At 42.7% G+C, this 17,867-nt stretch overlaps 1 protein-coding gene across 4 annotated transcripts in view; it reads left to right on the top strand.

Annotated features, from left to right (window-relative positions):
- Positions 1-17,867, top strand: part of RIPK1 (receptor interacting serine/threonine kinase 1) — a 165,258-nt gene that overhangs the window by 14,642 nt on the left and 132,749 nt on the right. For all 4 annotated transcript variants that reach the window (XM_040431969.1, XM_040431971.1, XM_040431970.1 and 1 more), the window contains exon 2: positions 15,823-16,026. In XM_040431969.1, coding sequence (XP_040287903.1) covers positions 15,848-16,026 — 179 coding nt within the window. In that variant the 5' untranslated portion in view covers positions 15,823-15,847. The remainder of the gene's footprint in view (positions 1-15,822; positions 16,027-17,867) is intronic.

The following is a 17,867-nucleotide window of genomic DNA, read 5'->3' on the forward strand; positions in this document are numbered from 1 at the left end:
ATGCCTTTCAATGGGCATTAATTCCAGATCCGGCCTTGCGGCAAGTGTTCCGGATTTTTGGCCGGAGCAAAAAGCGCAGCATGCTGCGGTATTTTCTCCGGCCAAAAAACGTTCCGTTCCGGAACTGAAGACATCCTGATGCATCCTGAACGGATTTCTCTCCATTCAGAATGCATTAGGATAATCCTGATCAGGATTCTTCCGGCATAGAGCCCCGACGACGGAACTCTATGCCGGAACACAACAACGCAGGTGTGAAAGAGCCCTTAGTCAGCCCCCCAGAACGTCTTTCCGTCCCAGATTCAATAAAGAGAGATTTAAGGGGAAGGAAAGAGCTAAGCAGTTTACAAGTGCTGGTAAAAAAAAAAATAAGGGGTTTCTTTTTTCAGGGTCAGATGCCTCAAAGAAGCAGTCCCAATGACTCCAGGGCCCCTGTTGGAGGACATCTGTCTTTTTTTTTTTTTCTCTTCAATGGCAGAAAATCTCCAACAGCCCGTGGATGCATTCTGTGATGGGGGAGGGCCTAAAGTTAAAATTTCAGAGCATTCCAGAAGAGAGATTTGTAATTACAGATTACCGTTCAGATCCCTCAAAGCAGTCCGCCATCATCTCAGAGGTTTTTACCCTAATAGAGAAAAAGTTGTTGGTAAGAGTTCCAGAGCAGGAAGTGACAAAAGGGGTTTTATTCAACCCTTTTTCTTGTCAAAAAAACAAATGGCTCGTTTCGGACCATAATAAACTTAGTCGTGGCCAAAAGTTTTGAGAATGACAAAAATATTAGTTTTCACAAAGTTTGCTGCTAAACTGCTTTTAGATCTTTGTTGTTTCTGTGATGTAGTGAAATATAATTACATGCACTTCATATGTTTCAAAGGCTTTTATCGACAATTACATGACATTTATGCAAAGAGTCAGTATTTGCAGTGTTGGCCCTTCTTTTTCACGACCTCTGCAATTCGACTGGGCCTGCTCTCAATCAACTTCTGGGCCAATTCCTGACTGATAGCAACCCATTCTTTCATAATCACTTCTTGGAGTTTGTCAGAATTAGTGTTTTTTTTTTTTTTTTGTCCACCCGCCTCTTGAGGATTGACCACACGTTCTCAATGGGATTAAGATCTGGGGAGTTTCCAGGCCATGGACCCAAAATGTCAACGTTTTGGTCCCCGAGCCACTTGGTTATCACTTTTGCCTTATGGCACGGTGCTCCATCGTGCTGGAAAATGCATTGTACTTCACCAAACTGTTGTTGGAAGAAGTTGCTGTTGGAGGGTGTTTTGGTACCATTCTTTATTCATGGCTGTGTTTTTGGGCAAAATTGTGAGTGAGCCCACTCCCTTGGATGAGAAGCAACCCCACACATGAATGGTCTCAGGATGCTTTACTGTTGGCATGACACAGGACTGATGGTAGCGCTCACCTTTTTCTTCTCCGGACAATCCTTTTTCCAGATGCCCCAAACAATCTGAAAGAGGCTTCATCGGAGAATATGACTTTGCCCAGTCCTCAGCAGTCCATTCACCATACTTTATGCAGAAAATCCATCTGTCCCAGATTTTTTTTTTTGGGAGAGAAGTGGCTTCTTTGCAGGCCTTCTTGACACCAGGCCATCTTCCAAAAGTCTTCGCCTCACTGTGCGTGCAGATCCGCTCACACCTGCCTGCTGCCATTCCTGAGCAAGCTCTGCACTGGTGGGACTCCGCTCCCGCAGCTGAATCCTCTTTAGGAGACTATCCTGGCACTTGCTGGACTTTCTTGGACGCCCTGAAGCCTTCTTAACAAGAATTGAACCTCTTTCCTTGAAGTTCTTGATGATCCTATAAATTGTTGATTGAGGTGCAATCTTAGTAGCCACAATATCCTTGCCTGTGAAGCCATTTTTATGCAACGCAATGATGGCTGCACACGTTTCTTTGCAGGTCACCATGGTTAACAATGGAAGAACAATGATTTCAAGCATCACCCTCCTTTTAACATGTCAAGTCTGCCATTTTAACCCAATCAGCCTGACATAATGATCTCCAGCCTTGTGCTAGTCAACATTCTCACCTGAGTTAACAAGACTATTACTGAAATGATCTCAGTAGGTCCTTTAATGACAGCAATGAAATGCAGTGGAAAGGTTTTTTTTTTGGATTAAGTTCATTTTCATGGCAAAGAAGGACTATGCAATTCATCTGATCACTCTTCATAACATTCTGGAGTATATGCAAATTGCTATTATAAAAACTTAAGCAGCAACTTTTCCAATATTTATGTCATTCTCAAAACTTTTGGCCACGACTGTAGTGTTTGAATCGGTATGTGCTGTACGAGAGATTTCGTATGGAGTCCATCAGGTCAGCTGTGAACAGTCTTTTCATGGGCACAGTAGACCTGAGGGATGCGTACTATCATGTCCCCATCCATCCCAGCCAACAGATGTTTTTGAGGGTAGCAGTCCAGAGGGTTGTTCTGCATCTTCAGCTCCAGGCCTTACCCTTTGGGCTCTCTCAAGCTCCGAGGGTTTTCACGAAGATTGTTTCAGAGATGATGGCATGTGAGGGAGAAGGAGATCATTATACCATACCTGGATGATTTTTTTCTTGTGGCCCGGTCGAGTCAGGTTCTTCACGGACAGATTGCCTGGTTGAGGGAGCTTCTAGAGAAGCTGGGATGGGAGATAAACTGGATTTTTATAGGTTTATGCCCGAGCCGGAGATGCAGCTACCTAGGTATGATTTTGGACTCCAGTTCTCAGTGCCTGTTACCCCTTCAACAAGCTTTACTTATCAGATCAAGGGTTCAACTACAGTGCTGCCCATAATTATTCATACCCCTGGCAGACCAAGGAGGATGCCACTTCTCCAGATAAGGCACACAAAAGCTTGCTTGGCCTTTGCAAAAGCTCATCTGGACAAAGAAGACTTCTGTTCTGTTCTTCTGTGTTATGGTCAGATGAAACAAAAATTGAATTGTTTGGTCACAATGATGTTTCCTTCATTTGGCGTAAAAAAGGAGAAGCCTTCAACCCAAAGAACACCATCCCCACCGTCAAACATGGTGGTGGAAACCCAATGCTTTGGGGGGGGGGGGGGGGGGGTTTCAGCCAATGGACCAGGGAACCTAATCACAGTAAACGGCACCATGAAAAAAGAGCAATACATGAGGATTCTCAATGACAACCTCAGGCAGTCTGCAGAGAAACTTGGCCTTGGGCACCAGTGGACATTTCAGCATGACAATGACCCAAAACACACAGCTAAAGTGGTGAAGAAATGGTTAGCAGACAACAACATGAACGTTTTGGAGTGGCCCAGCCAGAGTCCAGACTTGAATCCAATTGAGAATCTGTGGAGGGAGCTAAAGATCAGGGTGATGGCAAGAACACCCTCCAACCTGAAAGATTTGGAGCTCATTGCTAAAGATGAATGGGCAAAAATACCTGTGGAGACATGCAAAAAGCTGGTCTGCAATTATAGGAAGCGTTTAATTGCTGTAATACCCAATAAAGGCTTTTCTATTGATTATTGAGAAGGGTATGAATAATTTTGGACTGGACACTTTTTGCTCAAATGTAAATAAAAGAAGAGAAATGTTTTTTTTCCCACAATAATGCCTCTTGTACATCGTCTTATTATCTTTTGGGAGACACCCATGTCATTTCCCGTCAAAAAATTACTTGCTGGTTGAATAAAAGTAACTAAGTCAAAATTTGCCAGGGGTATGAATAATTATGGGCAGCACTGTACTTCACTCGCGTCTGTCAGTCACCCTAAGAGAGGCCATGTTGGTGCTGGGTCTCATGACAGCCGCTATTCCTGGAGTAGAATGGGCCCAATACCATTCAAGGCTTCTTCAGATTCTGTGGGATTGGGACAGATGTCTCCCCTCTCTGGACACGGAGATCTCTCTATCACCCCAGATTCTGAATTCTCTGGGGTGGTGGATAGATCTGCAAAGTTTAACCCCTTAGTGACCACTAATACACCTTTTTACTGATGTAAACAAAGTTTTTTTTTAGCTAAACAGCTGGCTGTAATCAATCATTATATGTACCCAAAATGGTGCATTAAAAACTTTAACTTGTCCTGCAAAAAATAAGACCTCATACAAGTACATTGATGAAAAAACTGTTATAGTTCTTGGAATGCGATAAAAAAAAAAACGTGCTTGGTCACAAAGGGGTTTCTTGGATTAGGGAGGCAGTTCTCCCCTTGACCATGGATGCAAGCCCATCTAGTTGGGGAGCCCATGTGGGGTCCCTGCTGTTGCAGGGGAACTGGGACAGCTATGGAGGAAGGGGAGTTACCCCGAAACGCGTATGGCGGAAGTGTTCTAGCAAGCATCTATACCATCTGGAGACTTATGCTGTAAGATATATCAGCGATCCAACTGTTCTCCATTACAAGCGGACGTCCAAGAAAGCTCTTCCCTTCTAACTTCAAGTGAAACATACCGCGGAAGTTCCCCATTGAAGCGCATGGTGGAACGCATTATCCTATATGCCGGTCACGTGGTTACTACTTGATCACGTGAGACGCTGCTGAGTCACGTGGGACGCCGCTGTTTGACCGTGAGACCACACGGGACACCGTGTTAGGTCCATGCGGCAGATTAAGAAGCTGAACACCGGCCAGGGAGCGGTAACGTACTAACTACCATCTATTCAATTGATATGGAATGTACCACTTGAATATTTCATCATTGACTTTGCTAGCTGTACATTGACTTTGTGACCCATGGTACCAACGCAATCTATTTCATCAGGTCACCTTACAGTGGTCATCTGACAGTCTACCCCACATTCATTGGGACGGTCATTTTGATGTTCATGTTTTCTTTTATACATTGTATTGTATGATGTTTATTTATGTGCTCATTTTATGACATTTTATTATACAATAAACCCTATTGTTGTCCCTCTTACTCAGATATTTGAGTGCCCCTTCATTTTTTGACCATTTACTTCACGGAGTTGGGTGATTCCTGAGGAGTGCACCGTATTTATAGGGGGGTTCAGGTGAGCCGCTATTGTCTCTTTTCCAGATTCTCTATCCCAGTCTCACAATTATAAGGAATTGAATGCAATCAGGATAGCCTTAGTACAGGGTCTCCCGGCTATCAGAGGCAGAAACGTGAGAATCTACTCAGACAACACGATAGCAGTGGCCTACATCAATCGACAGGGAGGTACAAGGGCTCAGGGCCTCACTCTCTCACTCATCAGATTTTTCAGTCTAGCAAAAGCTTCTCTATTATCTCTTTCTTCAGTACATCTAAGGGGTTCAGAAAATGTGGAAGCGGACTTCCTCAGTCGTCATCATCATCTATACCAGGGAGAGTGGTCCCTAGATCAGGGGGTTTTCAATCAGGTTGCAACATTGTGGGGGATTCCAGAGATGGCTCTCTTTGCCACCAGGTCAAACAGGAAGGTAGAGGTCTTCTTTTCCCTATCTCAGGGGGAGCATCCGAGAGAAGTGGATGCATTGGCCTAATCATGGCGGCAGGGCCTCCTTTATGACTCCCCCTCCCTAAAGTTATTACCAAAGGTTCTCAGGAAAATCATAGAGGAGGGAGCCACAGTAATACTTAAAGCTCCTTTTTGGCCGAGACGGGTTGTGGTTTTCCTGGCTCCGCAGGATGTCAATAGCGACCCCATGGGTGCTTCCGGAGTCTCAGGAGCTTCTGTCTTAGGCCTCCTGCACACGAACGTGTGCTTCCCGTTGCCGTATTGCAGACCGCATTTGCGGATCCGCAATACACGGGCACCATTCCGTGTGCATTCCGCATCACGGATGCGGACCCATTCACTTCAATGGGTCTGCAAATCCGGAGATGCAGAGTGGTGCGGAATGGAAGCACGGAACGGAACCCTACGGAAGCACTACGGAGGGCTTCCATGGGGTTTCGTCCCGTACTTCTGTTCCGCAAAAAGATAGGACATGTTCTATCTTTTTGCGGAACGGCCGGATCGCAGACCCATTAAAGGGAATGGGTCCGCGATCCGCTGCGGCTGCCCCAACGACGGCGTTCGTGCATTGCGGCCCGCAGCACGGCCATGGGGCGCACACGTTCGTGTGCAAGAGGCCTTAGGTCCGATCTTTCACCCAGAGGGTAAAAATCTACACCTGACTGCCTGCTTGTTGAGAGGGAGATTTTGAAGAAAAGAGGTCTCTGAAGATGTAGTTAACACTCTGTTGGCCAGTCGGAAGAAGGTCACGTCTAATATCTATCTGAGAGTTTGGAGTAGGGCTGAAACTCGACACAAAAAAATCCTCAAATCGATGATTCGTTTGTGCCATGAGACCAGAGTGTGAGTGAAGAGCTTGCTATTACTCACTCTCCGTGGTCACCCACCGGCTCGCACAACGCTGCTTTGGATCCTGACGTACACACCTCATCAGGACATTTTAGTTCACTGGCGCTGCAGCTGGGGACTGATGGCTAGGAGGAGGAGTGGGAGAACTGATGGCAGTGGGGGGAGCTGGTGGCATTGGGGGAGGAGCTGGTGGGAGGGGGAGCAACTGATGACATGGGGGAGCTGATGGCACTGGGTGGGGGAGAGCTGAAGGCACTGGGGTGGGGCAGAGCTGAAGGGGTTAGTGAGATCTCTGCGCTCTTGGTCGAACCTCCATACTTGGTAATCTTGCAAGATCGGGTGGTGATTTATCCTGATCCTTTTTTACCAAAAGTATCTTCAGTTTCACCATTCTCAGGTGATAGTGTTGCCTTCCTTATGTGCTCCACTAAAAATAAGAAGGAATCAGATTTCCATTGTTTAGATGTTAGGAGGTGTATTTTGCAATATTTACAGGTCACTCAGCCTTGGAGGTCCTCCTCACGTCTGCTGATTTTTGTTTCAGGGAGCTAAGAAGGGATCTGCAGCTCCTTCTCAGACTATGGCCAGGTGGATTAGACAAGCCATTTACTTAGCTTACTCTTCTAAGGCCCCTTTCACACGGGCCAGTTTTCTGCGCGGGTGCAATGCGTGACGTGCACGCATTGCACCCGCACTGAATCCTGACTCATTTATTTCAATGGGGCTGTCTACATGAGTGATGTTTTTCACGCATCACTTGTGCGTTGTGTGAAAATCGCAGCATGTTCTATATTCTGCGTTTTTCATGCAACGCAGGCCCCATAGAAGCGAATGGGGCTGCGTGAAAACCGCATTGCATCCGCAAGGAAGTGCGGATGCAATGTGATTTTCACGGATGGTTGCTAAGGAGATAAGATGAGCCCCAGGACCCCATTAAAGTCCATTTACTTTATTATTTTCCATTATAACATGGTTATAATGGAAAATATCATTCATTAATAAAGAATGCTAAGTAAAATGTCCATTAAGGGTTAAAAAATAAAAAAAATTACTTACCTCATCCACTTGATCGCGCAGCCGTTGTCTTCTTTCTTCTTCTTGCAGGACCTGCAAAAGGACCTGTGCTGACGTCACCGCACTCACCACATGGGGGTGAGAGAAATCTACAGAACACTGAACCCAAACTTCAGTGAAGAAGTCCAGGTTCGGGTCTAGGTACCAACATTCAGTTTTTTTATCACGCACATGCAAAACGCATTAAAACGCTTTGCACTTGCACTGAAAAAACTGAACAACGCAATCGCAGACAAAACTGACTGAAATTGCATGCGCACTCACGCGGGTTTCCCGCAAGGCACCCGCAATGCATCCGGACCTCTTCTGCGACACCCATGTGAAAGGGGCCTAAGGTAGTTGTTCCGCCCTCTGGGTTTGGGGCTCATCTATGAGATGAGTCTGTACTTCATGGGCAGAGAGAGCTTCTATAGAGAGATTTGTAGGGCGGCTACCTGGAGCTCTCCAATACTTTTTTCAGGCACTATAGACTTCAGATTCCTTCTAATAAAGGAATAAAGCCACCTTTGGCAATAAGGTGCTTCAGGCTGTGAAAAAAAATGTATTAAAAAGTGATCAAAAAGTTTTACACACCCCAAAATGGTATCTGTGAAAAATATAGATTGAACCCCCCCCAAAAAAAAAAAAATCAGCCCTCATACAGCTCTGCACACATAACTACAAAAAAGTTATAGGGGCAGAAAAAAACAGCGGAAAAAAACAACTTTTTTTAAGTGTTTTTTTTTTAGCATCAAAATGCAAGAAAATCTATACATATGTGGTATCACCGGATTTGTACTAACCTGGAGAATGAACATCACAAGTCAGTTTTACAGCATAATGAACGACGTAAAAAAAAAAACTATTAAAACTGGCAAAATGGTATTATTATTTTTTTTCCAATTCCAATTTTTTTTCACTTTTCACTACATTCTATAATTCCTCATACGGCTATGTGAATGGAAAAATAATGTAATAAGTAATGGCTCTGAGAATGCGGGAAGCGAAAGTGAAAATGCTAAGTAAATAAAACCTCTGGGGTTAAAATCCTGGAAAATCCCTTAAAACATACAAAATTGGTATCTCTGTAACCACATTGACTAGCAGAGTAACCAAAAAGCAGTGGCAGAATTTCCGTTCGGACCTCCATGTGCCTCACATTAAGGGCTCATGCACACGACTGTATGGCCCTCCGTGATATATGATCATATGAGTGTAGGACAGTAGTGCCGCGGGCGGCCCGATGTGCACAGTATCATAGTAACAATATAACAGAACAATAACGAACACAGGTGCACTCTGCAGTAATACTAAATCCTCAAACTGATTTTAAAATTGAGAGATTAGTCAACATGTCCCACGGTGTAGAACATGTCTTAAGCCCGGACACCGCGACAAGGTTTCTCAAGTAGCCCGGGACCCTACACTCTCCAACCTGAGCCATATAGGCAATACCAGGAGCCAGTGGGCAAATTACAGGAGCATTGGGCCGACTCACAAACAACTCACCAGTTACCTCCAGCATGTGGCCATGCCTGCAATGGGAGGAGGGAGGAGTCTGTGAGTCCCACTCAAGACTTGCTGATATGTCCCAGGCCTCACAGGTGCACCTTAATGTGACCTGTAGATGGAAAACAGGCACATTTAAATAGGAGTTTATACACCTCCAGAAAACTATATATACAAACTAAGAAGACAGGTTGGCATTAGCAGGAGGTGCTTCAAACCCACATGCAGTTGTGCATATATATAGGGGAGCAGATCCTGCATTTGTGGCCCGTTGCTAATGGCAATCCCCAGCAAAATGCATACAATGGAGGATGCCCGCAGCGAACCACAAGTACCACAATAGACATCCTACACAAGGTAACAAGTGCGGATGTAATAATTAATATAACAATATAACAGAACAATAACGAACACAGGTGCACTCTGCAGTAATACTAAATCCTCAAACTGATTTTAAAATTGAGAGATTAGTCAACATGTCCCACGGTGTAGAACATGTCTTAAGCCCGGACACCGCGACAAGGTTTCTCAAGTAGTTTGTATATACAGTATCATAGTAACCTATGATGCTGTCTACTCCCGTTCACACGATGTATGCCGCTTCGGGACATATGGCCCGTTCACGGACCGTATGTCTCTGAGGGCATACGGTTGTGTGCATGAGCCCTAATAGTAAGTAACCCTATCATGTGCCTCTTTAACCCCATGTTGCCCATTATGTTATGAGGCACTTGATTGGTTACTTAGTGTTAATCTGAGGCTTATGGTTTTATCAATGTGGTCTTCCATGTGCCTAATATTAAAAGTAAATAACTCCATCATGTACCTCACATTAACCTCATGTTGTCTATTATATGAGGAGATACAGATATATATCCATCTTATTGATATATCTATATCTGTATCTAAGCTTGAACTGTTTCCAACCAATATCTGTAGAGAAGCTATATCTGTATTGATGCTACAGTCAGGTCCATAAATATTGGGACATCAACACAATTCTAAAATGTTTGGCTCTATACACCACCACAATGGATTTGAAACGAAAAGAATAAGATGTGCTTTAACTGCAGACTGTCAGCTTTAATTTGAGGGTATTTACATCCAAATAAGGTGAACAGAGTAGGAATTACAACAGTTTGCATATGTGCCTCCCACTTATGTGTTTTAGACACCGGTCTTAATAAGCCTCTGTGCTGGCGGTCGATCTGCTGAAGTTATGTAGAGGCGCCGGCATCTAGATAACTTTGGCGCATCCACTGCTGCTTCTCAATGTAAGACCGCTTCCTTGCTGGCTTACATTTAGACTATTTTCTACGCCTAAAAAAGATGTAGAAAATGATGCCGACCCGTCCCTTTTCCTGCCCATGCCACGCCCCCTTTTTTAGACCTAGCGTGAGTGGGGAAAGTCTCAGATTGCAGCACAAATAACCTTTGCGCCGAAATTTGCGCCAGAAATACGACTAATATCGTAAATGACCCCCAAAGTTTCTAAAATAAGTTTTAAATAATTTGAAGAGTGTACTTTCTAAATGTAGTCACTTATGGTTGATTTCTATAATTTAAGCTCCACAAAATCACTTCATAAATTAATTTGTCCTTAATAAACTTGAAACTTGAAAATTTGAAAAAATTGCTTCCAAATTTTTAAGTTCTAATAAAAAAGACATTTACAATATGATGCCAACATAAAGTAAATATATGGTGAATGTTAACTATTTTGTAAGGTTCTATCTGTCTTAAAAGCAGAGAAATTCAAATGTAAAAAAGTGTGCGTCATGAAGAAACAATCTCAGAATCATTTGGATAAGTAAAAGCAGTCCAAATTTATTACCACATAAATTGCCACGTCAGATTCGTAAAATTAGGCTCAGGAAAGTGAAAACTGGCTGTGTCTGGAAAGGATTAACCCCTTCCGACTTGCGCCGGACACGTACGGCGCTGGCTGGGCCTCTGAACATGGCACCTGCTTGCACATGTAGCAGGCACCATAGCTGCTGGGTTTCTGCTGTTTCAAACAGCGAAGACCCGCAGCACATGTATGCGATCAGCCATATGGCTGATTGCATACATTTTCCCCCCTCAAATACCGTAGTTAAATCTGACCACAGCATCTGAGCAGGCCGGAAGTAGGAGCTGAGAACGGGGAACCTTTTACACTGGACTAATAGCCAGAAGCCTCAAGCAGGCTTCGGCAGCTATTAGTGCAATATACAAATACAGGCCACCAGCTGGCAGCAATGTATGGTTACATTGAAAATGAGGTGTTCAATGTCATCTATAAAGCCATCAATTAACACAATGGGCAATCTAATGTTTGCCAGTTATAGTCACCAAGGTTGACTTAAAAAAACTAAAAGTTCACATCACCCCCTTTCCCCAAAATAATAATAATTAACCAATAAAAATATACATCATGGGCATTGCTGCATGTAACAAACACCCATACTATTAAAATATAACAATATTAATCCCATATGGTGAATGGAACAACGTAAAAAAAACCCAAAAAACTATTTGCCATTTTTTTGCCACTTAAAGTCCCTGAATTTTATTTTTTTTATAAAAAGTAATCAAAAAATCCCACACACTTTAAAATGGTATCACTGGAAAGTACAGATTGTCCTTCAAAAAATGAGCCCTCACACAGCTCCGTACGCATGACTTCAAAAACGTTATAGGGGTCAAAATATGTTATTGTATGGTTATAGGGTTTACATTTTTTCAGTAAAAACTATACAAATGTGGTATCGTTGTAATAGCACTGACCGGAAGAATGAAGTTAACAGGTCAGTTTTACCACGTAGTGAACTCTGTAAAAAAAAAAAAAAAAAACTATGGCAGAGTTGCATTTTTTATTTTATTTTTTCCAATTTCTCCCCATGTTCTGGCTCTAGCAGAGAGGGATTCATTTCAGTTCATGTCTATTTCAATTTGTAATTTATTCAGCTGCTATTTTTGTATTCCTGTAGTTATTAGTTGGGTAACAGCACCATCTAGCGGTGGTAAAAATGTATTGCACCTTGTTTTCTTGTTAATAAAGATTATTGCTTTGTGGGAGATGCTAGGCATTGTGGGTAGTGCAAGGCATTCTGGGAAGTTGAAGCCCAGTATTCAGTCTACATACAGACTACAGGACATCAGCAGAGCTGTTCCATGCAGTTCTCCTTCTTAAACTCCACCATCTTTGTGCAAGTATATCTGGTGAGTGACATCCACCTTGTTTCAGGGACATTGTTATGCAGAGCTGTTTAGCTAGGTATAAGTGTCATTAAAGAAGTTATTTCTGTTTACTAGCCATGCAGTCTATGTATAGGCAGCCATTTTGGACGTCTGCTTTCTTTGTCATTGTATTACTGTACATGCTATTCTATATGTTTTACTTACACAAGCCATTTGTATTCTTGTAGTTTTACCAATTGACAATCCTGTTGACCAATAAACAAGTTAGACTACAGAAAACAGTCCTCTTATTTGGAAGACTGGAATGGTTTAAACTTAATGTCAGACTGCACACTGTGTGAACGTGTATAAAGACAGAACAGTAAAACAGATTCTAGTCACCAGCGATAGTGGATCTGACTACACGGAGCCGCCATCACACACCCCAATTTGGATTTTTTTTCCCGCTTCCCACTGCATTGTATGCAACCATAAATGGTGCCATTAGAAAGTACAGCTTGTCCCGCAAAAGGCTATGTGAATGGAAAAAGAAAAATGTTATGACTCTTTAACCGCCTCCGGACCGCCTAACGCAGGATCGCGTTCCGGAGGCGGCAGCCCTGCGCACAGTCACGCATATATGCGTCATCTCGCGAGACTCGAGATTTCCTGTGAACGCGCGCACACAGGATCGGAAGGTAAGCGAGTGGATCTCCAGCCTGCCAGCGGCGATCGTTCGCTGGCAGGCTGGAGATGCTATTTTTTTAACCCATAACAGGTATATTAGACGCTGTTTTGATAACAGCGTCTAATATACTTGCTACCTGGTCCTCTGGTGGTCCCTTTTGCTTGGATCGACCACCAGAGGACACAGGTAGCTCAGCAATATGTAGCACCAAACACCACTACACTACACCCCCCCCCCCTGTCACTTATTAACCCCTGATCACCCCCCGTCATTGATCACCCCCCTGTCATTGATCACCCCCCTGTAAGGCTGCATTCAGATGTCCGTATGTTTTTTACGGATCCACGGATACATGGATCGGATCCGCAAAACACATACGGACATCTGAATGGAGCCTTATAGGGGGGTGATCAATGACAGGGGCGTGATCACCTCATATAGACTCCCTGATCACCCCCCTGTCATTGATCACCCCCCTGTAAGGCTCCATTCAGACATTTTTTTTGGCCCAAGTTAGCGGAATTTTTATTTTATTTTTCTTACAAAGTCTCATATTCCACTAACTTGTGTCAAAAAATAAAATCTCACATGAACTCACCATACCCCTCACGGAATCCAAATGCGTAAATTTTTTTAGACATTTATATTCCAGACTTCTTCTCACGCTTTAGGGCCCCTAGAATGCCAGGGCAGTATAAATACCCCACATGTGACCCTATTTCGGAAAGAAGACACCCCAAGGTATTCCGTGAGGGGCATATTTAAATTTTTGTCCCAAGTTAGCGGAAAGGGAGACTTTGTGAGAAAAAAAAATAATAAAAAACAAATTCTGCTAACTTGTGCCAAAAAAATTCTATGAACTCGCCATGCCCCTCATTGAATACCTTGGGGTGTCTTCTTTCCAAAATGGGGTCACATGTGGGGTATTTAGACTGCCCTGGCATTTTAGGGGCCCTAAAGCGTGAGAAGAAGTCTGGGATCCAAATGTCTAAAAATGCCCTCATAAAAGGAAGGTGGGCCCCTTTGCGCATCTAGGCTGCAAAAAAGTGTCACACATGTGGTATCTCCGTACTCGAGAAGTTGGGCAATGTGTTTTGGGGTGTCATTATACATATACCCATGCTGGGTGAGAGAAATATCTTGGCAAAAGACAACTTTTCCCATTTTTTTATACAAATTTGGCATTTGACCAAGATATTTATCTCACCCAGCATGGGTATATGTAAAATGACACTCCAAAACACATTGCCCAACTTCTCCTGAGTACGGCGATACCACATGTGTGACACTTTTTTGCAGCCTAGGTGGGCAAAGGGGCCCACATTCCAAAGAGCACCTTTCGGATTTCACCAGCCATTTTTTACAGATTTTGATTTCAAACTACTTACCACACATTAGGGCCCCTAGAATGCCAGGGCAGTATAACTACCCCACAAGTGACCCCATTTTGGAAAGAAGACACCCCAAGGTATTCGCTGATGGGCATAGTGAGTTCATGGAAGTTTTTATTTTTTGTCACAAGTTAGTGGAATATGAGACTTTGTAAGAAAAAAAAAAAAAATCATCATTTTCCGCTAACTTGTGACAAAAAATAAAAAGTTCTATGAACTCACTATGCCCATCAGCGAATACCTTAGGGTGTCTACTTTCCGAAATGGGGTCATTTGTGGGGTGTTTGTACTGTCTGGCCATTGTAGAACCTCAGGAAACATGACAGGTGCTCAGAAAGTCAGAGCTGCTTCAAAAAGCGGAAATTCACATTTTTGTACCATAGTTTGTAAACGCCATAGTTTTTACCCAAACCATTTTTTTTTTTTTACCCAAACATTTTTTTTTTTATCAAAGACATGTAGAACAATAAATTTAGAGAAAAATTTATATATGGATGTCGTTTTTTTTTGCAAAATTTTACAACTGAAAGTGAAAAATGTCATTTTTTTGCAAAAAAATCGTTAAATTTCGATTTAATAACAAAAAAAGTAAAAATAGCAGCAATGAAATACCACCAAATGAAAGCTCTATTAGTGAGAAGAAAAGGAGGTAAAATTCATTTTGGTGGTAAGTTGCATGATCGAGCAATAAACGGTGAAAGTACTGTAGGTCAGAAGTGTAAAAAGTGGCCTGGTCTTTCAGGGTGTTTAAGCACTGGGGGCTGAGGTGGTTAAAGGTGTAGAGTGTAAAACTTCCTGTCTGACCTGTTCTGAGTATTGTTAGATTATGCAGGCAGCAAAAACTTTAAAGCCATGTTGTGTGAACCCTGCCGTACATTGCTAAGCAACGTCTCCACCCCATTCCCATGCAGTAGTAGTAATGTCTCTCATCCCTTATCTTAGTGGTTGTAGCAGCAACCTATGCATCTGCTTTCCATATAGGCCTCTGGTATGACATCACTGGTGTAGATCCAACAACCTCCTGTAAATTTCATGAAGCTGTAGTGACTTTATTTACTGTATTGGCTGAAAATGATTACATCTGTTTGGTTCTCCGCATGGTCTAGTACTGGATTTGTGGCTTCCTTTGTTTGCAATATCCCCTTAGTATCCTGAATATTTTCACAATATTCTAAAGGCTTTGTACACCTTTGGTGGCAATTTTTTTTTAAATTATTGCATTATACTTATTTTCAGCTAAAAACCTTTTTTTCAAATGGTCTTTATTAAAAATATGGAACTCCTTTTTTTTTCTGTGCATAGCTATGATGCTCTAATAGCAGCCTCTGAATTCTCTCTCTTTCGTCAGGTAGGGAGCTGACGGGCTCCTTATCTCTGCTCTCATTTAAAAACGCTCATTAAAGCTCAATTCTTATGTTACTAAGAATGTGGCTTAAATTAAGTGTTTATGACCTTTCAGTAGCTTAGAGATAAGGGTAATTAGATGACGAAAGTGAAAGTACCAGTCACGCAGTTAGAAAAACAGTTAAACCTTTGTGACTGAACAGCTTAATAGTTTTAATAAAGGCCAATTGAAAATATGATTTTTTTTTTTGCCAAAAAAAAGTTAAATGCAATCATAAAAAATTGACTCCAAAGGTGTACATGGCCTTTAAAACATTTTTCAAAAGCATTTGTGTTGAGAACATGCATCTAAAACGGACTTATTGATTTTCTAGGTAGTTTTGGCAATACTTTTATTCCATGGAATCGACAGCGGCAGTTAAAGATGTGTCTCTTGATGACATCCGCATGAGCTCCAAGGACCTGCTAGATAAGAAGGAGATAGATTCTGGAGGATTTGGCAAAGTCTATTTATGTTGTCATCGGAGACATGGTCTAGTGGCCCTGAAAACTGTGTATACGGGATGTAAGAATGACTCGTAAGTTATATGGTATTTTAGGCTTAGTTGCTTTTAGAATTTGATTAAACCTTGCTTTTTTTTATCTACCTAAAGCCACTTTCTCATGGTCACTGCTTCCTTTACTTTTTCTCTGTTGGTTGCACTTCTGGTTTTGGCTTACTTAGGGTAAATTCAGATGAGAGTGAAAAACAAAATGCCATTAAAAACGGTTAAACTCAGTCTTTCGTGGCCATTTTGCATCAGTGTGGGCATCTATTTTCTGGCCGTTCATCTGCTTTTAAAGGGGTTGTCTCACCTCAGACTTTGGGGTCATATAGTTAAAACAGAGCCCGCAAAGTTAAGGAGGGAACACTGCGCATGCGCAGCCGTTTTCTATTTATTCCTATGGGAGCACAGTCCCATTGAATTGAATGGGAAGTGCACCGCGCAAGCGCAGCCACCGCTCTATTCACTTCTATGGGGCTGACGGAAATAGCCAGCATTCAGCTATTTTTGGTGCTCCCATAGGAATGAAAGGAGGTCAGCCAAGCATGCGTGGTGTGCCCTTCTTCACTTTGCGGGCTCTGTCCTAAAGATAGGGGCATATGCTAGCAATATGCTCCCAATGTCTGAGGTGAGGCAACCCCTTTAATGGCTGTTTTGAATCCATTTTTAACAGCCATTAAGAATAGATTCATTTTATAAGGTTGTGTGTTTTTTTTTTTTTTATCCCAACCACTGCAGTACCCTCAGTATACATAATGCCCCCCATAGTGCCCTCTGGACATCCAGTGGACCCTATAGTGCACCGCAGTATAAATAATGGCCCCCCAAGGCTCTGTTTATATAATTTACCTAGTTTGTGTCCTCATTAATTTTAGTGAGAAACCCACCCACCAGTGACAAAAAATAATACTCACCTCATCCGCTTGCACTCAAGGGAACAGTTGCTCCACACTGGAGACAGCAAGACCTTACGCTCCTAGTGTCAATGTCATTGAGCGTCAGGTCTTGCTGTCTCCAGCGCGGAGCAAGTGTTCCCTTGCGTGCAAGCGGATGAGGTGAGTACCATATTTTTTTTTTTTTAACCTCCAAAAGCCCATTTTTACACAGCATACCCATTTTTAACAGCTGATAGAAGGGTGCGCTAAACCGCTGTTAAAACCTGCCTTGTTTGTCTGGCTGTAAAAACAGCAGAAAGAAAGACACATAAAAAAAACGGCCATGTGAATAGCCCCGTAGACTTTTAATTAGTTCTGAAAATAGCCACATAACGGCCGTTAAAAAAATCACCATCACACAGCTATTTTTCACTGTTGTGTGAATAAGCCTAATACTGATGCAAAATGCTGACCATGTGAAAGTGGACTAATCCAGGGCTAGAGAAATCCAGCTTCATTCATTCAGCATCAGGTGGAAGGACCTCACTGCTGAATAGATATGTTCGTGTTTGGCAAATGGATATTGAAATCGCTGCCTGAATCAGCCCATGCTGTAAGAGCAGGAAGACTATGAAACTCCGAGTTCAGCTTGAAAAAAGCACAATCTGAACATACCCTTAGATGAGGAAAATTCAATTTTGTCACATTAGGGAGCTTTACCTCTCTAGAGCAACATTGCATGATTTTACAGGGATAAAGGAGTATGCAATGTTCACCACTTTAGCTCCACTAAATGTGTTCAGAATTTACGGTGAAAACTCAGGAAAACCATTGGCCCCCCAGAAACACAAATCCAGGATTGGAGAAAATGCAAAGGGCCAGATTTATCATTACTCTGACAGCTCACTCCATTTTCACATACGGCTAAAGTGAGTTTTAGCCAAGTCAGATTTATGATCGGCCCTTTAAGACTGTAATAAATGTGGTTTTACGGTAGCA

Source organism: Bufo bufo, chromosome 5 (assembly GCF_905171765.1).
Source record: "Bufo bufo chromosome 5, aBufBuf1.1, whole genome shotgun sequence".
Classification (NCBI taxonomy): Eukaryota; Metazoa; Chordata; class Amphibia; order Anura; family Bufonidae; genus Bufo; species Bufo bufo.